Below are 23,221 nucleotides of genomic sequence, written 5' to 3'. Positions count from 1 at the left end.
TCAAATCCTTTTGATGGGTCGATGGATAAGGAGGGCAGGGGTCGGAGCAGCACCCTGGCGGACTGCAGGTAGCCTTGGGAGCTGCTGTTCTGGAGCTAAAGTTGAGGAGAATCTCTGAGATATTCTAACCTTCCCTTAGGAATGCATTATCATTGGTACTATTTTAGCATCAGGTCTTGTGTTAATTGCTTTACATTCATCACCTTGTTTAAATTCTTTGAAGTGTAGGTACTCAGGATTTCCCTGAAAGCAGCCTGAAGCCAGATATAATTTCATACTAATTGATAACTCAAAAGTAAAACTGTCCCTCCTCCATACACTTAAGCCTACAGACATTTCCATTGGCAGACCAGAGGGAGGCCCTGGGTACGTGTCCTGCCACAACCACCAGAATTAACCTCATCATGCACTTTTATTTATACCAGTCACCAGAAGAAGTGTGACTATCAAGTCACCTCTCTTTTAAACTCTAATAACCATTACTCTCCATTCCCTTTTTTGTCCCTGTCCACCCGCTTCTTTTAACTCTTGCAATTCTTTTTGTAATCTCTGAAGTAGCAGCCAGTCATTAGCAGAAATCCCATGTATCCTCAGCATCATCTCTGAATGTTCCCTGTACATGGTTGTGCTCTGAGCCCTGGTTTCTCCTGAGGATTCTGCTGCTCCTGCCACCTGTAGTGGCGGTGGGTTCTGTCACACCCACTGTAGCTCTAGGCTGGCCTGGAGGCAGTGTGGGAGGCCGCATTTTTCCTCATGCTGCTATTAGACTACTCTCATCTCTAACATACCTCAGCTTTAAAACAATATCTGTCATAAATCTTGGTGCTTTAAATATCCATATAGATTATCTTGCTAACAGTGAACTGGTCTCAGTTCTTTGCACCTCCACTGATCTTGTCCGATAGTCCCACTTCAGCTACTCCTTCCTCTGGTTGTATTCCAGCCCTACTGGTAATCCATATCTCAGTCTCAAACATCCCACTCTCCCACCGTTACTTCCTATTTTTCCAATTGACTCCACGTGTCTTCACTTCTGTCCTCCAACTAAGTGCCAGTCATGAGCACCTCATTGCAAACAACTAATCTCTTTTGCTTCTCTTGCTTTTGTCACACTCAACTCTTGACTGACTTTATGCCTACACCCATTCAGCTGAAAGGGCTGGGGAAAAACAGCCACGTTGACTTTAAATTCATTACCAAGAAACTTCAGTGGGTCCGTTATGCTAAAAGTAGTATTTGCTAGTCTTTTCACTTGCCCTCCTTTTTGGGGGGGTGGGGTGGAACTCTGTGTTGCTTGCAGCATCAAAGTTGGGAATTCACTACTTACCTCTTTTCTGATCCTGTTTTATTCCTTCTGATCCCTCACATCTCCAACATCCCCTTCACTGTTTTTGGTAGAAAATAGAGACAGTGAAAAGGTTCACAAGCTTCTACCACTACACTTACCATAACTTCCAGCATTTATACCCATATGCTCTGCTTTCTCTCCTGTTACTGTATCTTTTTTTTTTCCTCATTATTTTTGCTGTTGTTTATATTTTTCTCTACTGTTGCTACATACCAGTGGTTCTCATCTGGGGCTGAGTTTGCTCCCAGAGGGCATTGGGTTGTAACCGAGAGGTGGTGCTCTGGGTGGAGGCCAAGGCTGCTGCAGTATAGTTTACAGTACACAGAACAGCTTCCCCCAACAGAATTATCTGGGGTTAAATGTCATTTGTGTCAAGGTTGAGAAGCGTTGCTCTAAACAAACTGCCCAGGCTCCCTTCCAAATCCTTGGACAGCTGGTCCCAAGCTCTTTCAAGGACATCTCTCATCTTTCCTGTAGGGTCAGTATTTTCCTTTCTCTTTTGGAGCATCCTATATGCTGGAGCGTGCAAATCACGCTGTCATTTTTCTCATCTTAACAAAGACCCAAATCTCTCTTGACCCCATTTCCCCTTCCAATTGCTTCCAATTTTCCTGTTCAAATTTTTAAAAACACGAGTTATTTTTAAAATTCAAGTATAGTTGATTTACAGTATTATGTTTCAGATGTATAACATAGTGATTCAGTAGTTTTATAGATGATACTCCACTTAAAGTTATTATAAAACACTACATTCCCTGTGCTGTACTAATATATCTTTATAGTTTATTCATTCTGCTCTATTTTATAGCAGAATATCTTAAAAGAGTCATCTGCACTTCCTCTCCACCAGTTTCCTGTTAAGTTGACTGCACCCAACTGTTACCATGATCACCAGGACATGCATGAACCAAATCCAATGGCATCTTCTGCTTCATCTTACACAGGCTGTCAGCAGAATTTGGCACACCCTCTTAGGAACATTGTCTTTACTTGGCTTTAGGACATAATCTCTGGTTTGCCTCAGTTGCCTTTGCTGGTTTCTCCTAATCGCCATAGCTCTTGAGAGTTCAGTCCTTGGACTATTTCCTATTTACATATATACTTCGAGTGATGTCATCCAGTCTTACACATTAAAGCCATTGCATTGTGGTGGGCTCCCCATTTTTTAGCTCCAATCTGGACTTATATCCCGAATATCTAGTTGCCCTCAGCATTTCTACTTCGATGCTTAATAGGCATCTCAAAGTTAACATATACAAAATTGAGCTTGTCCCAGCTGACTGCTGCAGTCTTTGCTATTTCAGTCAGTGACAACTCCATCCTTACATTTGTTCACATCAACGTGCCTTGGTATTACCCCTGACACCTCTCTCATCTCCAGTTCATCAGATCACGTTGACTTTACCTTCACAATCTATCCAGAATCTACTGCTGGACTTCACTGCTGCCATCCTAGCCCAAGCCAGAGTTATCTATCTCTAAGATTATTGCAGGAGCTGGCCTACATGTTTCCACCATTTCCCTCTTATAGTCAATTCTCTTCGGCAGTCATTCAGAGTGAATAGTATTAATGTGGAAGCCAGATTATGTCACTGTTCTCAAAATCCTCCCATGTGTTCCTACCTCAGAATAAAATCCAGAGTCCTTTCAAGGCCTGCGAGAACCTCCATGATCTGCCCCACCCTTCCCCCTTTACTGCTTTGACCTTATTACCTGCTACTTGTCATTCACTCTGCTCCAGCCTCCTCTGTCTTTTCTTCCTTAAACACAGCAGGTCTATCTCCCCTAAGGTCTTGCCCCCTCTGCCTGGGAGGCTCTTCCCAGAGCTCTTGGCTCAACTTAGTTTAGTGAGGTCTTTTTGACAACCCTACTTTAAATTGTACTCCTCTTGTGCTTTCTAGCCTACTCTCCTGTTTTATTTCTCTGCATAGCACTAATCACCTTGTAATCTAATGGTTGTATTTATTATGTTCTTTGTCCTCTTGTTGGAATATAAACTCCCTGAGAGGAGGAGTATCTTGTTTTATTCATTGACATATCATCTCATAGTACTTAAAATTGGGTCTGGCACATAGTGGACATTGAATTAGTATTTGCTAGCAGGTATAGCTCCATGGTGGGCTTCCCAGGTGGTGCTAGTGGTAAAGAAGCCGCTTGCCAATGCAGGAGACGTAAGAGACACAGGTTCAATCGTGGCAGTCCAGTATTCTTGCCTGGAGAAACTCATGGACAGAGGAGCCTGGCGGGCTACAGTCCGTGGGGTTGCAAAGAGTCGGACTTGACTGAAGTGACTTAGCATGCACTCATGCGTAGCTCAATGGTGGAGAATTTGACTACAATTAGTATTTGCAGAATAAATGAATAAATTTATGGGAAACTAAACCAAAGAAATAAAGGACTATAAAATACGACTTGGGCAAAAAATTTTTTAAAATTGAGATCACATGAGCTTGGAGACAGTTTCTGATTACTTATTACGTAGGAAATGATGATAAATATTCTTTCGGTTTTTTACAAAGGATAGACATAAATGGGTTGAAATGCATTTAGGGGTAGAGGTCTAAAGTGGAAGCTTTGAGATGGAAGATAGAAGATGAATTCTTGTATTTGAGAACAGGAATGATCTGTTTCTCTAGGCTCAGGGAGTTTTCAAGTTTGTTATTACACCTTAGCCTCAGGTATTTATTTGTAAATTTTTATTAATATCATGAGGTGGAATGGATTTTGGAGAAGGGCTGTCTTTGGCACTGAAGCTGCAGTTCGTATTGTTCAGTGGAGGAGGGGTTCTCTCCTTAGGAAACTTTAAAATGAAAATGAAGTCGCTCAGTCATGTCCGACTCTTTGCAACCCTACGGACTGTAGCCTACCAGGCTCCTCCATCCATCGGATTTTCCAGGCAAGAGGACTGATGTGGGTTGCCATTTCCTTCTCCTGGGGATCTTCCCGACCCAGGGATCAAACCCAGGTCTCTCGCATTGTAGGCAGACGCTTTACCATCTGAGCCACCAGGAAACGGCTGTTGTAAAACTCTTGTATGGGGCTTCCCTGGTGGTCCAGAGGTTGAGTCCACCTGCTAATGCAGGGACATAGGACCCATCTCTGGTCTGGGAAGACCCCACTGCCATGGGGCAACTCAGGCCTATGTTCCACAGCTACTGAAGCTCACATGCTCTAGAGCTCATGTTTGGTAACGAGAAGCCACTGCAACGAGAAGGCTGCGCACTGCGACTAGAGAGTAGCTCCCACTTGCAGCAACTAGAGAAAACTAGTGTGTAGCAACGAAGACCCAGCACAACCAAAAATAATAACAAAACCTTGTACGTCCAAAGCTTTGGGCTACACAAGAATAGACCCGAAGTTTGTGGAACCAGGAGATTAAAATGGCTCCTTGAGTCCTAAATTATGAACTCCTAGCTGTCTCACTTCCTGAGCCTCTTACTAACAGTAAAGGATCAGAGTGTCCTGCTGATTTTCACAGATGAAGGCAATAGGAACATGAGGCCCCTGGACAGCATCTTCAGCCAGCTCAGGTATAGCACCCCAGGACAGGCTGATGGGATGACAAGTAGGCTCCTGTTACAGAAGGCTCTGTGAGAAAGAGAACCTGTTGCTCAGCTTCTCTACCACTGAACTAGTCCAACCCCTGAGGTCTGTGACCCTGTAGCTCGGAATCTTCCCAGACTCATGTCTGTGAGAGCAGCCATAGGACTTCATGAAGGAACATGTGCCGCTCTGACTGCATGGTTAGGAAAAGCAAGCAGGACCAGGGTAAGCACCATTGTCAGTCTGTAGTCGGAGACAGCTGCCCCACTTTAATGGGGCAGTTCCTGTATACCCACCTGCTTTGGGTTTGTCCACAGGTCCTGCTCAGAGGTATAGCCTGAAGGAACAGGAGTGTTGAGAGAGGTAGACGTCGGGTCCCCCTTTGGTATGGCTTCTGGACTCCGTAGAAGGCCACCAAGTCTTCAAAGGCCTTTTGGCTACAGAGACAGTAAACCCCAGATTCAACAGGGAACAGAGAATGTGTCCCCTGAAATTTCTGTCCTTGGGAATTTAGATATAAAGGGCTTCTTTACTCTTTAGTTTTTTCTGTTTTGTTGGCATTTCTTCCAAACTGGTAACCATAAGCCTGTTCAGACATATTTAGCTGGAGACTCTAGCCACTCTCCCCACGGCCAGTACCCACCATCACAGAAATCCCTCTTTTGTCAGATTTTGGCTCCTCCTCCCTGAATCCACTTAAGTCATTACTGATTTTTGGGCATCTACTCTATGCTGGGAAATGGGTTAGGTAAGATTTATCTCTCTAATCTTCCCCTCTGGTTCACTCACCTGGTCATAGTCAGAGAGCCCACAGAGGCAAGACTGTGACTCTCAATATCTGCTGAAACACCAGTCATACTGGCGATCTGACACTAGGCAGCACCCACTCTGTACACCTACATCAGTCCTATTTCCTCAAACATCTCAGGGACTTCCCTGCTGGTCCAGTGGCTAAGACTCCACGTTCCCACCACAGGGGGCATGAGTTCAGCCCTTGGTCAGGAAACTATATCCCACATGCTGTAACTAAAAAGATCTCACATGCCACGATTAAGACCTGGTATAGCCAAAGTGGGAAGAAAAAAAAAAAGGCCCAGCATCTCAAATCATGCAGGAACCCGGAAATGAGATTTAGGACACACATCCCTTCATGCGGAGAGAACCCCCAACCCAAAGCAGCAGGACTGTCTGGGTACCACCAATGCTAAAGAGGAATAGAGTTGGGGGAGGACCAAATTCAGTAATCAGAGTACACCACACAATTCATCAGTGAAATGAAGGATGGAGAGAACTGCCGAAAAGGGGGATAGGGGCCTTCAGTTCAGTTGGTCAGTTGAGTCTGACTCTTTGCAACCCCATGGACTGCAGCATGCCAGGCCTCCCTGTCTATCACCAATTCCCGGAGCTTGCTCAAACTCATGTCCATCGAGTTGGTGATGCCATCCAACCATCTCATCCTCTGTTGTCCCCTTCTCCTACCGTCTTCAATCTTTCCCAGCATCAGGGTCTTCTCCAAGTTCAGATTTTGGAGTCAGTTCTTTGCATCAGGTGGCCAAAGTGTTGGAATTTCAGCTTCAGCATCAGTCCTTCCAATGAACATTCAGGACTGATTTCCTTTACAATTGACTGGTTCAATCTCCTTGCAATCCAAGGGACTCTTAAGAGTCTTCTCCAACACCACGGTTCAAAAGCATTAATTCTTCGGCACTCAGCTTTCTTTATAGTCCAACTCTCACATCCATACATGACTACTGGACCATAGCTTTAACTACACGGACCTTTGTTGGCAAAGTATGTCTCTGCTTTTTCATATGCTGTCTAGGTTGGTCATAGCTTTTCTTCCAAGGAGCAAGTGTCTTTTAATTTCATGGTTGCAGTCACCATCTGCAGTGATTTTGGAGCCCCTCAAAATAAAATCTGTCACTGTTTCCATTGTTTCCCCATCTATTTGCCATGAAATGATGGGACCGGATGCCATGATCTTTGTTTTCTGAATGTTGAGCTTTAAGCCAACTTTTTCACTCTCCTCTTTCACTTTCATCAAGAGGCTCCTTAGTTCCTCTTCACTTTCTGACATAAGGGTGGTGTCATCTGCATATCTGAGGTTATTGATATTTCTCCCAGCAATCTTGATTCCAGTTTGTGCTTCATCCAGCCCGGCATTTCTCATGATGTACTCTGCATATAATTTAAATAGGCAGGGTAACAATATACAGCCTTGAAGTACACCTTTCCAGATTTGGAACCAGTTTTGGTCCATGTCCAGTTCTAACTGTTGCTTCTTGACCTGCAAATAGATTTCTTAAGAGGCAGGACAGGTGGTATTCCCTTCCCTTTAAGGGTAGGGAAGGGAAGGGTATTCCCTTCCCTTTAAGAATTTTCCACAGTTTGTTGTGATCCACACAGTCAAAGGCTTTTGCATAGTCAATAGTAGATGGTTTTCTGGAACTTTCTTGCTTTTCTGATGATCCAGTGAATGTTGGCAACTTGATCTCTGGTTCCTCTGCCTTTTCTAAAACCTGCTTGAACATCTGGAAGTTCATGGTTCACTTACTGTTGAAGCCTGGCTTGGAGAATTTTGAGCATTACTTTGCTAGCATGTGAGATGAGCGCAATTGTGCAGTAGTTTGAACATTCTTTGGCACTGCCTGTCTTTGGGGTTGGAATGAAAACTGACCTTTTCTAGTCCTGTGGCCACTGCTGAGTATTCCAAATTTGCTGGCATATTGAGTGCGGCACTTTCACAGCATCATTTTTTAGGATTTGAAATAGCTCAACTAGAATTCCATCACCTCCACTTGCTTTGTCCATAGTGATGCTTCCTAAGGCCCACTTGACTTCACATTCCAGGATATCTGGCTCCAGGTGAGTGATCACACCATCGTGGTTATCTGGGTCATGAAGATTTTTTTTTTTTTTGTATAGTTCTTCTGTGTATTCTTGCCACCTCTTCTTAATATCTCTGCTTCTGTTAGATCCATACCATTTCTGTCCTTTATTATACCCATCTTTGCATGAAATGATCCCTTGGTAACTCTAATTTTCTTGAAGAGATCTCTAGTCTTTCCCATTCTATTGTTTCCCTCTATTTCTTTGCATTGAGCACTGAGGAAGGCTTTCTTATCTCTCCCTCATTGTAGGCAGATGCTTTACAGATGTTCTTTGGAACTCTGCATTCAAATAGGTGTATCTTTCCTTTTCTCTCTTGCCTTTAGCTTCTCTTTTCTCAGCTATTTGTAAGGCCTCCTCACACAACCATTTTGCCTTTTTGCATTTCTTTTTCTTGGGGATGGTCTTGATCACTGCCTCCTGTACAAGTGTCACGAACCTCTGTCCATAGTTCTTCAGGCAGTCTGTCTATCAGATCTAATCCCTTGAATCTATTTGTCACTTCCACTGTATAATCATAAGGGATTTGATTTAGGTCATACCTGAATGGTCTAGTGGTTTTCCCTACTTTCTTCAATTTAAATCTGAATTTGGCAATAAGGAGTTCATGATCTGAGCCAGCTGATCTGAGTCAGCTCCCAGTCTTGTTTTTGCTGACTGTGCAGAGCTTCTCCATCTTTGGCTGCAATGAATATAATCAGTCTTATTTCAGTGTTGACCATCTGGAGATGTCCATGTGTAGAGTCTTGTGTTGTTGGAAGAGAGTATTTGCTATGACCAGTGCATTCTCTTGGCAAAATTCTGTTAGCCTTTGACCTGCTTCGTTTTGTACTCCAAGGACAAATCTGCCTGTTACTCCCGGCATCTCTTGACTTCCTACTTTTGCATTCCAGTCCCCTGTAATGAAAAGGACATCTTTTTTTTTTTTTTTTTTTGGTGTTAGTCCTAGAAGGTTTTGTAGGTCTTCATAGAACTGTTCAACTTCAGCTTCTTCATCATTACAGGTCAGCTTCAGCTTCTTCATCATTACTGTGATATTGAATAGTTTGCCTTGGAAATGAACAGAGATCGTTCTGTTGTTTTTGAGATGGCATCCAAGTACTGGGGGCCTACTAGCATACAAACTACTTTTAATATAACTGATGAATTCCTCTTGCTCATTTCATCACCTAAACCTTCAGAGAAGCAGAAACCAGGGTTCTAGGTCATTGTACACTGAAGGCAGAAGTGGAGGACCTATCAATTGTGGCACAAATGCTCAGGTAGGAAAGTGTGGTCCATGAGATGGCAAGGACAGTTCATGTGGGGATACCTGTAGTAGGGTAATATTAACAAAAGTTTACCCATTAGTGGAGAGAAGAGGGGCAATAGAGTGTGCTCCAAACCTGGACATCCTTCTCACCCTGAGATCCCCAGAGGTTCTGGTCCTGGTGAGTACCCCAGTGGCTGAGAAGAAGATGGAAAACACACCAAGGACACTGCCCTCTAGACCACACTCACCACTGTGGAACCATATTTTCTAAGAAAATGCTTCCTATGTAAAGGAACAGAAAGAAGATATGAGGTTTTGAGGCGCTCCTCCTGGTTTCTTTCATTCAGTCCAGAGTATTACCCCTCTACTCAGTTGAGTGTTGGTGACTTAAGTTAGGCTGGGAAGCATAAGGGAATTTTGGCCCAGGGACTTAACAAGGACTCTGAGTGGTCTGCTGGCCAGCTTGTGAGTGACACAGAGAATCAGAAGTCAAGGGGTCTTTTCTGAGGAGGGTACAGATTTCTCGGTCAATTTCCCACTGTCTCCCCTTGACACCCAAAGAAGACAGTGACTTGTTGGCTGGGGTTTGTGGGGAGAAGTGTCCCCAGGAGGTAGTTGATAAAGGAGAGGAAGATGAGGCAGAAGATAATCTGCACCTGGAACCTGACGGGTGCCATCCCCCACGCCCCGTCCCCCAGGGAGATAGAGAGAGAGAGGTGATGGAAGAGAAGGAATAACTCTTCCTCCTCCCTCTCTGCGTCTCATCTTCACTGTTCTCTCCAACCTCTTGTTCCCTTTCCTGCCAGCCTCTTTCCATAAAGGGTTGTGGCTGAATGGTTGTCCTTTCCCTTCTTGCCTCAAACTGCAAAGCATCCCTTCCCATGCTAGAGGTGAATCTGAAGATTATAATTATCTGGGAGCATGAAACAGGGCACCTCTCACGTGGTAATCATGTCTAGGGCTCATCCCAACAGATCCTTAGAAGGAGTCCTCTTTACTTTCCCCTTCAAGAACTGGCATGGGGAGTCTCTCCTTGCAGAACTGGCTAGTTTCAGGCTTGTGTCCCTGGAAATCAGCTCTGTCAACCACACACACAGACACACACAGACACACACAGACACACACAGACACACACAGACACACACAGACACACACACACACATCTCCCCACATCCAGTCTGCTCCTGATCTGTCTAGCTCTCACTGCTATCCCCTTAGTCTTTTCACCCCCAACTCAATTCCCCTTCTCCTGCCTTGGACTCCCACTCCATGCCTGCCAGTGCCACACCCAGAAGGATAGTCACAGTCACCAGGCCCACCACCCAAAACTCATTTACAGGATCCGTGTTTAGTAGCTGTGCTCCATGCTCCTGGAAGGGCAGAACACAGAGGTTGGGGGTCACAGAGACTTTATTGGCTGATTTGATGCCTCCATCTAATTCTTAAAATGAATTGCCCAGGGCACTGTGATGACCTAGAGGGGTGGGATAAGGAGTGGGTGGGAGGGAGGCTACAAAGAGAGGGGGTATTTATATACTGATTCGCATCATTGTATGGCAGAAATCGACACAACATTGTAAAGCAATTATTCTCAATTAAAAAAAAAATTGACTTGCCCCGGCTGAAGCCACAAAAGTATAAGCTGGATGGTCAGTGGACTTGAGCAAAGGGCACAGCAAGGAAGGAGATGGGCTTTATCCAGAACAGGTCCAAAGGGTCTTCAGGTAGCCTACCATAAACACAGCCATGGCTACTGCATTGGAGAAAGCAAAGATGCTTCCATGGAACTGCTAAACTCAGAACGCGGGCTGTGCTAGACAGGGAAGTAGGTGCCACTAGAGAGGAGAGAAGAGTCAGTCAGTCTCAGCAACTCTCGACGGGACTGGGGGCCCTGAGAGATCATGGAGTCACAAGAGACTCTCCACTGGTGGGGGTGACTGAGATATACAGGCTGGTGATATTAGCGGCTAAAGCTGACAGAAGTATCATAATGAGCCATCTGAGCCCTGGAGTGGGATAGGAATGGGTCTCCTTTAATTCACCCAGGCCGAGTCCTAAAGCCCTTCCTACTGTCCCACAGAGTGATGAGCCCATACCTGTGCCTGAGCAGTGAGCCAAGGCAGCAGCAGGTAGAGGCTAATGCCCTGGATGTCCAGCATGCAATAGATCTGAGGAAGCAGGGTAGGGAGGGAGGAGTCAAGGTCATCCTCAGCCCTCTCACCCTCAGAGGTACCCTTGAGACTCTCCTCTGGAGCAAGACCCTCTTTTCATGCATGCCTCCCCCATCTCAGGCATTCAACCTTTGAGAATCCTGAGCACCAATCTGTTACCATGACTTCCGTGGTCCAGCTAACACAAACTGGGACTTGCCAGGTCTGGACTTGTCAGTCCCGAATTCTCCAGATGATCTTTTTAGGAGCATGGTTACACATGGGGCTCCTGAGTAGAGGTGGAAAAAATAATGTCCCTTGAATGAGATGCCAAGACCCCTCCCCAGCCAGCATGTCAGCAACAAGACCTGGAGGTGCTATGGAGGGAGGTCAGTCCCAAGGAGTTTAATGGAGGATGGATCGCCCAGAAGAGGGGATTTCATCCAACCTTTGTGGATTCACTGTGAGCTATGAGTCTCACCATGGCAGAGCTGAGCAGAGCTTCCTGAAACATGTGGCTGTGATGGAGCTGTCCCAGGACCATGGAGATGGCAGAGAACTCAGGGTCCAGTGTCCTTGTCCTTGTTGGCAGGGGAGGGAAGAGGCTGACCTGGGGTTTGTCTCTGCTGGGTAGCACTTCCTCCTCTTCCTGGTAGGGGCTCAAAGTATTGGCCACCTTGTCTTGTGAAGGGGAGGCTGTAAGAGGATCCACGTGGAGGTTAGTCACTATCACCCATTTCACAGGCCAGAACAATCAGAGGGTGCCTCTCTGTTGAACCATCTGGTGGAGAGCAGCCCCAGGGTTGGGTTTGGCTTTCTCACCACTGACTCCACCTCAGGACAAGGAAATCCCTCACTAAGGGTAGGTTACAGTTGGTAGCCCTGACCCATACCCCTTCACCTCCCCCAGCCCTCTGCCCTTCTTGGACCAGATGGGTTATATCTGAGATTCACCCCAATACTGTTCGCCCCAGGGTCTCAGCTTTAGCATGCACAGAAAAATCAACAAAGGCCAGGACTGACCCCTAAACTCACCCTTCACTCTCTCCCAACTTTCCCCCGTATCAGTCCAGACTTTCTTCACCCGCTTCTCCAGCCCAGCCCAGTGGACACTGGGCTGGCTCACTCCACCACATCCCCTCATCCTCCTTGGCTTCCCAGTTTGCTTTGCTCAGCACCAGGACGTCACCTCCAAGTGGAAGAGCGGAGGAGGTAATCTCAGGTCAGGCCCAGGGGATTGGGTGTTGGAGTTTGGGCACCCAGAGACCAGCCCCTCGCCTGCCAGCAATGGCTATAATTAGCCAGGTGCCACCACTGACAGGGACAGGGTTGCATTCCCTGTGCCACTCCGTCAGAAGTAGAGCAGGCCCAAGTGAGAGGATAAGTGGGACGCTGGTGTCTTAGGAGGGTGACTACAGGGATGGCGGGGAGATGGGTGGGGTACAGTTTCAGGCACTGGATCTTTACTCACTGTTTTGGCCTTTGCACCCCCAGTGCACTTCCTAGTTGCCTGGTGTAGCCTAGATGCTAGAGCCTTGGGATAGGGGGAGACGGTTGAAGTAGGAAACGAGGCTGGAGGCAGGGCTTCCTCTGGCCTCTGTGGGTCCAGCTCTTACCCTCTCTTCTCTTTCCTCTTTCTGTCTGTAGCGATCCAGCGAACTTGGGCCATGAGCCTCTCGGACTCCACACGTCATCCCTCTGCGGCAGAGGAAGTCTCTCTTCTGGTCCAGAAGGACGACCTTGACCTCCCTTTGCCCACCCACAGAACCTCCTCCTGGCCTCCGTCCCCGGATGAAGATCCTGGTTTGCCCCCTTTTCCTCTGGAAGAGCCTGGCCCCAGGCCCATGACCCCAGGGAGCCTTCCTTCTCCACCCTTGTCCCTGGAGGAAGAAGAGGAGGAGGAAGATGAGGAGGGTGGAGAAGACTCTGCGGAGCCCGAGGGGCTGTGCAGCGAGGAGCATCCCAGCCAGTTTTTCGCGGAGGCACAGCGGCTGCGAGAGCAGGGGTTGCTGCTGGACGAAGAGGTGTCAGTCGCGGGGAGAGCGTATGGGGTGCATCGGGTGATCCTGGCCTCAGTTAGCAGCCTCTTCAGAGGCAGGCTGCTGGGCGGCAGAGGTCCGCAACCCCCCCTCAGCCTGGACGTAACCCCGGCGGCCTGGGAGGCCGTGCTGACCTTTGCCTACGAGGGGGTGCTGGGACCCGCCTCACGGGAGGATGTGCTGGTCGCCGCGGAAGCCCTGGGAGCCCCCCGGGTAAAGGCTGCGGCCCAGTGGGGACGCCAGGGGACTGGAAGTGGATGGGAAGATGAAAAGCAGCCCAGCCAGGCAGAGGAACTGAGAGAAAACCTGCGCAGCATTGAGCTTCTGTACCAAGAAGGCATCGGGTGCGACCTGGAGCTGGAGGCAGGCGGCTGCCGGCTGCGGGGTGAGGGCCTGGGGGGGCACTGCATTGAGGCAGGTGCATATGCCACCTGGAATGGTGTGTGCAAGCAGTAGCTGATTCGATCCCCAGCATAGTGCTTTTGATCCCTGCTGAAATCAGAATTTCCCGGGGCGTGGCCTTGGCGCCTCTCTTGACCCACTGAGAATGGGGCATGCGCAGTTGAGTTGTTTTCCTAGGCGCACTGACAGATTTATGCTGTGGCTTTTCCTGTGCCCAGAAACAAGAAACTTCCATTCAGCTGGCAGGCGCTAAGATATAGTCCATGCCAGCAGAACAAGCAGAAGGTGATTGACTCAAACAGAGATTAACCATAAGGCCCTTCTTGGCATCTTCTATTTAAGACATAGGAAAAGCTGGAGGAACATGGTGGAAAAATTTATAGTGTGTCCTTCTGCCTAAGTGAGCTTGACACCATGGCAGACAAGGACCCTACAGCTCATGAGCAAGGTCTGGTACTGTTTTCCCAGAATCTAAGGCTACCAGGTTGTGGCATTTTGAAGTTAACTCCGCTCATCACTAGGAAAGCTAAAGTGAAAGTCGCTCAGTCATGTTTGTGGAATTCTCCAGGCGAGAATACTGGAGTGGGTAGCCTTTCCCTTCTCCAGGGGATCTTCCCAACCCAGGGATCGAACCCAGGTCTCCCACATTCCAGGCAGATTCTTTACAAGGGAAGCCCCAAGGAAAGCTAAAGAGGATTGAATAAGTTGAGAATTATTCAGATTCTATTAACATTTAGTGAGGTACTGGGTAACAGAATTTTTTTTTTTTTTTTTTTTTTGCACATGCCGTCTCTTTTAATCTCAGGTATTTCTAGCTGCAGATAAAGAATATTAAATTCAGAGATGCTGGCTGGTGAAAATCAGGATAGAAGCCCACATCCATTAGCCCAGTCTGCTCTCACTAGTCCATACATTGCTTCTTATGCAGCCAAACCAAAGGCACATAGCACCTGGCAAATGGAGCCACAGTGTAGACATATAAAAGTTTAAAATTAAAAAGGATTAGTTTAGATATTATCTAGTTCAGTGCTTACACCTTACTGATAAGGAAATCAGACTTTAAGACATGTCCAAAGTCACATAGCTACTACCCATTAGAAAATGACTAGGACCCAAAGTGCTTCTGGGATTCCCCAAAGGAAAAGCATCCTATCTTAGTCAACTTGAGTTGCTATAACAAAAATACCATAGACTGGGTGTTTTAACAACGGAAGTTTATTTCTCTCGGTTCTGGAGACTGGATCAGGCTGCCAGAATGGTCAGGTTCTGGTTAGGGCCTCCTTTCCAGTTTGTAGATGGCTATGTTCTCACTATATCTTCACATGGCAGAGAGAGACACAGAGAGATTGATGATCTCATGTCTTCTCTTATAAGAGCACTAATCCCATTCATGAGTTCCACCCCTCATACTTAATTACCTCCCAAAGGCTCCACCTTCAGATACCATTATGTTGGGGATTAAGGCTTCAACATATAAATTTGGGAGGGGCCCAAATGTTTAGTCCATAACAGATTTTGAAGTATTTGTTATAATTTCTGATAGCACTAGATGGACGGGGGATTTAAAATTTCATAGTTATAAAGTTTTCACTAGGATTTGGAATTTAAACATACTTATATGGATGCTTTCACTTGCTTAAGAAACATTCCAACTTAATGGTGGGAATATGTCACATAAAATTCTGGAGAATAATGATGAGTAAGAAGGGGCACAAAATACAAGTGGTTGTAACTCCTTTGACAGTTGGCTGAGCTATAGGCTGATTGATGGTGTGGAAGAGGAGATGGTTTACTTGAGGAATGCAGATTTTCTCAGGGCAATATATATGTGAAAGCTGTCCCTAATGTTTACTGCTTGGGAAGCACTGAGCTACTACCTACTGCTTAAAAAGACAATGGAGAGCCATGCTGACATCACTTGCCCTTTGAGAGAGGTGGACATGCTGCAGCTGGTCAAAGTAGCCTGAGGTTCATAAACCTCACTGGGAGCTTGGGTCTGTGTGACCTGCCTCAGAGGACTTCTAGCAGCATTTTCCCGCTTTTCTGTAATGAAGCATTTCAAACACAGCAAAGAAAAGAGAGTATTAAGATGACCACTAAAACACTCATCACCCAGACTTAACAATCAACATTTTACTATATTTGTTTCTGGAAAAAGGAATGGCAACCCACTCCAGTATTCTTGTCTGGAGGATCCCATGGACAGAGGAGCCTGGCGGGCTATGGTCCATGGAGTTGCAAGAGTCAGACACAACTTAGCAACTAAACCACCATATTTGTTTCATCTATTTATTTTTTGGTGAAGTTTAAAGTATTTCACTCATAAATACTTGGGTATGTGTATCTCTAAAAGAGGACATTTCTCATATAACCACACTATCTAACAAAATTAATGTGTTAGTCAGTCGGTCATGTCCAACTCTATGCGTATGCAACCACATGGACTGTTGCCCACCAGGCTCCACTGTCCATGGAATTCTCCAGACAAGAATACTGGAGTGGGTTGCCATTCCCTTCTCTAGGAGATCTTTCCTGACCCAGGGACTGAACCCGGGTCTCCTGCATTGCAGGCAGACTCTTTACTTTCTGAGCCACCAGGGAAGCCCTTTTCTCAGTATCAACTTATCCACACTGAAATGTTCTCACTTGTCCAAAATAGTGTCTGTTAGAGCTGTTCTGCTCAATTCAGGAGCCAATCAAGCTTTATACTGAACTCAGATGTCTCTGAAGCTTCCTTTACTCTTGTCCAGTCCTCTTTCCCTTTCTTTTTCCTCCCTTTTTTTTTTTAACGATTTGACTTATTGAAGAAACAAGATTAGTTTTCCCATAGAAAGCTCCAATTTCTAGATTTGTATGCATTTTCCTTCTGTGTTTTGTTTTTAACTTGTTCTTTTATCCTTTCAATTTCCTAGATAAACTTGAAGTTAATCTAAAGGTTAGATTAAAGTTAAATATCTTGGTCAGAATACTTCATACTTGATGCCAACTGCCTCAGATTGAGTTACATTAGGAAGCATATGTTGTTGTTCGCTAAGTTGTGTCTGACTCTTTGCCACCCCATGGACTGTTGCATGCAAGGCTCCCCTGTCCTTCATTAACTCCTGGAGTTTAGATTCATGTCCGTTGAGTCAGTGATGCTATCTAACCATCTCATCTTCTGCTGTCCCCTCTCCTTTTGCCTTCAAGCATATGAGTTCTAGTTATTTAACAATTTAAAAACATATTTATTTGGCTGTATTAGGTCTTCGCTGCTACACGAGGGCTTTCTAGTTGTGGTGTGCAGGCTCGAAAGAACATGGGCTTAGTTGCTCTGTGGTACGTGGGATGTTAGTTCCCTGACCAGGGATCAAACTCACATCCCCTGCCCTAGAAGATGGATTCTTAACCACTGGGCCACTAAGAAAGTCCCCTAACAGCATTTTAAATAATTTATTTATTTTTAATTTTTAATAGGACATTTTCAGTGTCATGAGGGCCATGCACATAAGCAGGGAACTGATACGCAAGTATCCTCAATGCAGCCTGGCAACAGTCACAGTGCATGACACTCTGCCCAGACAGCTACTACATGGAGATAAAAAATAAGTCACTCCCTTTCGCTAGGACTCAGTTTCCTTATCTTAAAAGGAGCATTGAACTAGATGGTTTTTGAAGGCCTCCAGTTTACAGTGTCGTGATTCCATAACACTGTCAAGGAGGTGGATATGCAAAGAAAAACTATAACACGTGGGAAGTATTAAGCACTAAATCTTGGGTAAGAGAAGATGACAGTTAGATGAGGTTGAATCATAGCCATTCCTGAGTGTGGTAACATTTTCTAAGTAAAATCTGACTAACAGAATGGCTGATGTCAGTGGCTCTTCTAATTGTAGAGGAAAGAACTTTATTCTGTGCACAGTATGGAAAGACATATATAAGTTGCACATTGGTCTTTGCAGTTTATTTTTTACCCCCTTTTATCAAATGTTCTTTATAGCCTCTTCTCCACATAATCAGTCAAGACCCTTTTTCTAATTGGCCTGCATCAAAAAAACTAAAGCAATGTTTTTCAAGGGGCTTCCCGGGTGGCTCAGTGGTAAAGAATCTGCCTGCTAATAATGCAGGAGACAAGGAAACACACAATTGAACCCTGGGTGGGGAAGATCCCCTGGAGGAGGAAATGGCAACCTGCTCCAGATTTCTTGCATGAAAAATCTCATAGACAGAGGAGCCTGGCAGACGACAGTCCATGGGATTGCAAAGAGTTGGACACGACGGACCACATGCACACAATGTTTTTCAAAGTGTCTTCAGGTCACTAACGTGAGAATCATGCAGGGTGCTTGAAAATGTTAAAACACAAATTCGTTGGATCTCCCTCTGGAGCTACTGGGTCAAAATCTCTGGGGGTGGGTCTGTGAAAATTTAATTTTAACGAGCACCTAGTGGTGGTCTGGTGCGCATGTCAGTTTAGCCTGTGGTCTTGGGTGGTTAACGCAAAGTGGGGGTTGTGAAATTGAGAGAGTGCCTAGTGGTTTGCCACACTCTGGATTCCCCTCTGCTTCTCCCTCTTGCAGTGCACCGAGCAGCCCTCGCCTGTGGCAGTGAGTTCTTTGGGGCCATGCTGCTGAGTGGGATGAGGGAATCCCAGGGCACAGAGGTGTCTCTGCACACCATCTCTGCCCAGGACCTGCGACTCCTCGTCTCTTTTGCCTACTCTGGGGTTGTGCGGGCAAAGTGGCCAGGACTACTGAGAGCTGCCCAGGCTGCTCTGCAGTACCAGAGCTCCTCCTGCCTGGCTCTGTGCCAGAAAGCCTTGGCACGAGGCCTCAGCCCTGCCCGTTGCCTGGCCCTGATCCCCATGGCAGAAGCCCCAGGGTTGGAGAGGCTCTGGAGCAAAGCCCGTCACTACCTCCTCACGCACCTGCCGGCTGTGGCTTTGTGCTCCACTTTCCCTACTTTGCCGGCAGCCTGCCTGGCTGAGCTCCTGGACAGTGATGAGCTACACTTGCAGGAGGAGTTCGAGGCCTTCGTGGCTGTACGGCGTTGGCTAGCTGCCAACCCTGACACCGAGGAGTCAGAGGCCAAGGCCCTGCTTCGATGCGTCCGCTTTGGCCGTATGTCCACCAGGGAGCTGCGGAGGGTAAGGGCAGCTGGGCTGCCTCCACCCTTGAGCCCCGACTTGCTGCATCAGCTGATGGTGGAGGCTGAGGTTCCAGGACAAGAGAGACGGAGGGAGCCTGACCAGGCACTGGTGGTGATTGGCGGGGACGGGCTCAGATCAGACATGGCCGCCAGACAGCCATCCCGAGGAGTGTGGTGGGCCCGGGCCTTTCGCTGCGGCATAGGACTGGTTCGAACTGTGGAGTGGGGGCAGCTGCCTGCCCTGCCTGCCCCCGGGCGCTTCCGGCACGGGGCTGCGAGCCTAGCAGGAAGTGTGCTCTACGTGTGTGGGGGACAGGATTTCTACAGCCACTCTAACACCCTGGCTTCGACTCTCAGGTATGGATGGGCTCCAGAGAGTGGCAGGTCCCAAGGTGGGCAGCTGAGGGAGTTTGTGGGCCAGCCAACAGCAGACTCCCAGGGTCACTCTTCCCATCTCTTGTCCCACTGTCTCCAGGTGGGACCCCAGTCAAGAGGACTGGGAAGAGATGGCACCTTTGTGCCAGCCTCGGAGCCTTTTCCCCCTCGTGGCGCTGGATGGACTGCTTTATGCCCTGGGTGGACGAGACAGTGGTATTGCCCTCAGGTCTGTGGAGACTTATAATCCTGAGCTCAATGTCTGGAGGTGAGCAGGGAAGGTGGTGTTTCAGGCATCAGGGGTCTTGGCAGAGGAGAGCTGAAGATGACTGATGCCTGACCACGTGCTCTGTTCTCCACAGGCCAGCACCTCCTCTTCCCGCGCCATGCTTTGCCCACGCAGCTGCTGTTTTGGAGGGCCAGCTGTACGTGAGCGGTGGCTGCAGTGAGACTGGCCAGTACCAGGCCTCGTTGCTGCACTACGATCCCAAAGTTGAGAAGCCGGTGACACTTCTGAGCCCTATGGGGGTGCCTCGGGCTGGCCACGTCATGGCTGCTCTGGGTGGGCGGCTGTATGTAGCAGGTGGGCTAGGTCAGACTGGGGATCTGCTGAGCTTCGAGGCCTATGATCCAAGTACTGGTAGCTGGACTCACCTGACCCCCTTGCCCTTCCCCCATGTCGGGGCTGCAGGTGCCGTGCTGCAGGGGGAGTTGCTGGTGCTGGGGGGCTACAGCCACCGTACTTATGCCCCCTCGCACCTTATCCATGCCTATTGTCCTGGCCTGGGCCGATGGCTGTGCCTGGGAACTCTGCCGAGGCCTCGGGCTGAGATGCCTGCCTGCATCCTGACTCTGCCCGCTGTGCAGCACGTGGCTTTGGTTCCTACACGGCATCAAACTAAACCTGCTGGGTGAGAGGGAAGCAGTGGTGGATGGAGGGAGGAAGGGATAAGAGAGGACAGAGATGATGAGTGCAGGGAGAAAGAGAAGGCTTTTTTCATCACAGCATTTCATTCTAGCGCAGTGCTTTACAACTCATAAATTGCTTTTGTATATATGATCTGCGTTGAGGAAAAGGTGGTTCTGGAATTCCTAGGGAGAGTATGGGGGAAGGAGAGGCGGTTGAATATCTAGGTAAGGAGAAGAGACCTAGGGGCGACTCTACAAGGTTTAGGGACCCTGGCTCGATTCTTGGTGGGGAAAGTGCATCTAATTAGGAAGACAGTCATGAAGCATTGGTAGCAAAGGTGTAGGGGCCATGAGAGAACAGTCAGGGAAATTATGATTCTGACCAATGGATGAAGGAGAAAAATGAGGAAAGGTCATCTGTGAAAAGAGTTGAGGAGTATGTTGGGAGGACTGTAACTGCTGCTTCTTTTTACTCTCCAATTCCTGGGACACCCAAACCCTCTTGATGATGTTCTTTCTCAGGTAGCTGGTAGACCCAGTCTAGCGTTTGTGCAGCCACACACCGCAGGCTGCCCCTAAGAGCCTCTTGGATTTAAATCTGAGGATGAATTTCCCTTCTGGACCCGGCATAGCACAGGGGCCTGAGATGCCAGGGCAACCAGGCAGGAAGGCTGCAGGTGGGGAAGATGAGGAGAAAGAGGGAGGCGTCCATGTGGAAAGGGATGAAGGATTTGAGGGCATGGGGTGGGAGAGGTCAGGGGCTGACTGGCTTCTTTCCTCCCCTTTGGGATGAATCGAGGGATCAGGAGGGAAAACGGTACAGTTGTGGTGTGTGGTGTGAGAGGAAGCGGCAGAGAGGAGAGAGGCAGAGAAGACCCCGAAAAGTGGTTTATTTCTCTGTTCCTTTCTTCCAGAGTGTTTTGAATCCATCTCCCTTTCTCCTGGCCAGGGAAAGCTGAGTCAGATGTTTCCTCTCTCTCTTCCTCTATCCTGCTTTTCCATCCCCTTTCCCCTTCTCTATCTTTTCTCCTGTCTCCCTCACAGTTAGAAATTATCTACTGTGTGCCAGGTACACTGTGAGGCACTAAGCACCCCAAGGTCAGGGATTTTGACCAGAACACAGACTTGTAAGCAAATACAAGTTTTACAGTGGACTTAGAGGTATGGACACTTGCCTCATAGTTCTCACAAGAGCCTCACACCCCACAAGCCTCACAGTTGAAGGTATGAAAGCCCAGAGCACAGAGAGGGAACTCTGTCCAGGAAGCCTTCTTTGAGGGAAGGCATCATTTGATGGGTATAGATTGGATCTTGAAGGTTCCCTAGAAACTCACCAGTCTGAGGAGGGAGGCATTCCAGTCAGAAGAAAGAGGCAAATGGGATGTATGGTGCCCTGTGTCTCCACAGCAAAGGGGAAGTCAGTATTCCAGGGGTTCTTCAGGGAATTCTGCTGCTATTCCAGCCTACTCTCTTCCCTGAAAGCTTCCTGAAGACAGGGGCTTTCAGTTAACAATTGTGTGTTCCCTTCCTCCACAACTCCCCTACATCTTTCCTGTCTGGTGTTTCCACTTCTGACCCCCGAGCCGCTTAGGGCGAAGGAGGGCCAGTTCTTTGTACAGGTCAATTTTCTCTTACCGCTGCTTATTAAGATTCTTACTCTGCTAAGGTCAAGACGAGGGAGCTTCCCTTGCTTCTTTCTTCCTCTTCACGTGTTTTTGTTTGTTTTGAGATTTCATTATTTTGCTAAGGGTTTTTTTTTTCTGTATCTCTGTTTAGGAACATAGTTGAAAATGAGGAGGGTTATGTAGAATATATAACAGAACAGAGAAGAAAGATTAAACAGGACAGGGAAGAAGGAAATTGGAAGCGCTGAGAAACTACAAGGATTGAGTCTTTAGGGTGAACTTCTGTGATCAAGTTCTTGGTGATTTGTATGCAAAGACAGACTTAAATAAAGGTTTCACCATGACTGAATCATTCTTGTCTGTGTTTTCCATTAAAAAAAAAAACATTCCATATCCCTTGTAATTTGGTTTTTGTCTCCACTGTACTACCAAAACCATTCTCCCTCATGTCACTATGACCTATTTCCCACCAAATTAAACAACCTAAGGCCATCCTCATTCTCTTTCATCTTTCTGTAGGAACTGGCTGGCTTGAAAACTGGCTTTTGAAAACTAAAAATTTCTCTTTCCCTGTCTCCAGAGATGGTGCACTCTCCTATTCTTATTTCTCCAATCCAAAGAGGCTGCAGAAAGTCAAATCATGGTGTCCAAGAGGGTATGGTGCCATCCCAGGTGGAGCTGATAGTCCAAAAGCATGTAGAAGGGGGGAGATGGTTGCAGAAGGCTCTATCACTAGGCTTTTAAATTTTTCATTAATTTTATTTCTGGCTGCGTTGGGTCTTCGTTGCCTTGCAAAGGCTGTCTCTAGTTGCGGTGTGCAGGCTTCTCACTGCAGTAACTGCTCTTATTGTGGAGCACAGGCTCTGGGTGCACGGGCCTCAGAATTTGCAGCACTTAGACTCAGTAGTTGTGATGCAGGCATTAGTTGCTCCGCAACATGTGGAATCTTCCCACACCAGGGATTGAACTTGTGCCCTCTGCCTTGGCAGTAGATTCTTATCTACTGCACCACGAGGGAAGTCTGCTAGCCTTAGTTTTGAAACGGTGGTTGGAATGAGAAGAGAGGAAAAGGTTTCTGATGTGAAGGGGGACCCTGGCCAATGGTCCACTCTTCAGTGAGAGGGTTCTGGATTAAGCCAGGTAACAAGATGGGGCCTTGGGCAAGTGCACTGAGATTCAGGGCAATATTTCGCCTCCAGAAGGGAAGTGGAGTGAGAATCAGAAATTAGGACAGAAATCATTCCTATAGAGTGGGCAATCATGGCAATCCAGGAATTAGGCAACAGTTTGGTGAATTCCTAGAGGTGCAGGATTCTTATTTTGGTAAATCAGATAATGAGCCAAAGTGTTGTATATCCTCCCCTACTTGCTGCCTCCACAGTCTTCCTTCAGACTCCTTTCTGGATGAGGGTAGAATTTGCACACTTGCTCTCATCTTTTCCAGGTTGATACTGGATAGGACTAGGAAGTGTGCAGTTTCAGTACCGTTAAGTCTGTTAGACTATAAGAGTCTCCTATGCCTAATTCATGGACAGTGGAGCCTGGTGGGCTACAGTCCATGGGGT

General features: G+C 47.3%; 1 protein-coding gene and 1 long non-coding RNA gene across 12 annotated transcripts; one reads left to right on the top strand and one right to left on the bottom strand.

Moving 5' to 3' along the window:
- On the bottom strand, nucleotides 26–12,889 carry LOC106502531. 10 transcript variants are annotated; one of them, XR_001918725.1, is made up of 4 exons: nucleotides 12,218–12,321; nucleotides 11,664–11,878; nucleotides 5,188–5,328; nucleotides 26–1,385 (listed from the first exon to the last, which is right to left on the bottom strand). It is a non-coding gene; the product is annotated as an uncharacterized LOC106502531 (long non-coding RNA). The 10 variants fall into 10 exon arrangements; XR_001918721.1 differs by lacking the exons at nucleotides 26–1,385; nucleotides 5,188–5,328 and adding exons at nucleotides 10,181–10,867; nucleotides 11,129–11,200 and having other exon boundaries at nucleotides 11,363–11,878; XR_001918717.1 differs by lacking the exon at nucleotides 26–1,385 and having other exon boundaries at nucleotides 4,640–5,328; nucleotides 12,218–12,353.
- KLHL33 (kelch like family member 33) lies at nucleotides 12,461–22,005 on the top strand. 2 transcript variants are annotated; one of them, XM_005685411.3, is made up of 5 exons: nucleotides 12,461–12,554; nucleotides 12,830–13,606; nucleotides 18,180–19,104; nucleotides 19,223–19,390; nucleotides 19,485–22,005. In XM_005685411.3, exons 1-5 carry the CDS (start codon nucleotides 12,470–12,472, stop codon nucleotides 20,035–20,037), a joined length of 2,508 nt encoding a protein of 835 aa, XP_005685468.2. In that variant the 5' UTR covers nucleotides 12,461–12,469; the 3' UTR covers nucleotides 20,038–22,005. The 2 variants fall into 2 exon arrangements, with proteins under 2 accessions (XP_005685468.2, XP_017910002.1); XM_018054513.1 differs by having other exon boundaries at nucleotides 12,545–12,590.

Source organism: Capra hircus, chromosome 10, assembly GCF_001704415.2.
Source record: "Capra hircus breed San Clemente chromosome 10, ASM170441v1, whole genome shotgun sequence".
Lineage (NCBI taxonomy): Eukaryota > Metazoa > Chordata > Mammalia > Artiodactyla > Bovidae > Capra > Capra hircus.
Note: the sequence above shows the minus strand (reverse complement) of the source record. Positions and strands in the feature narration are given on the sequence as shown.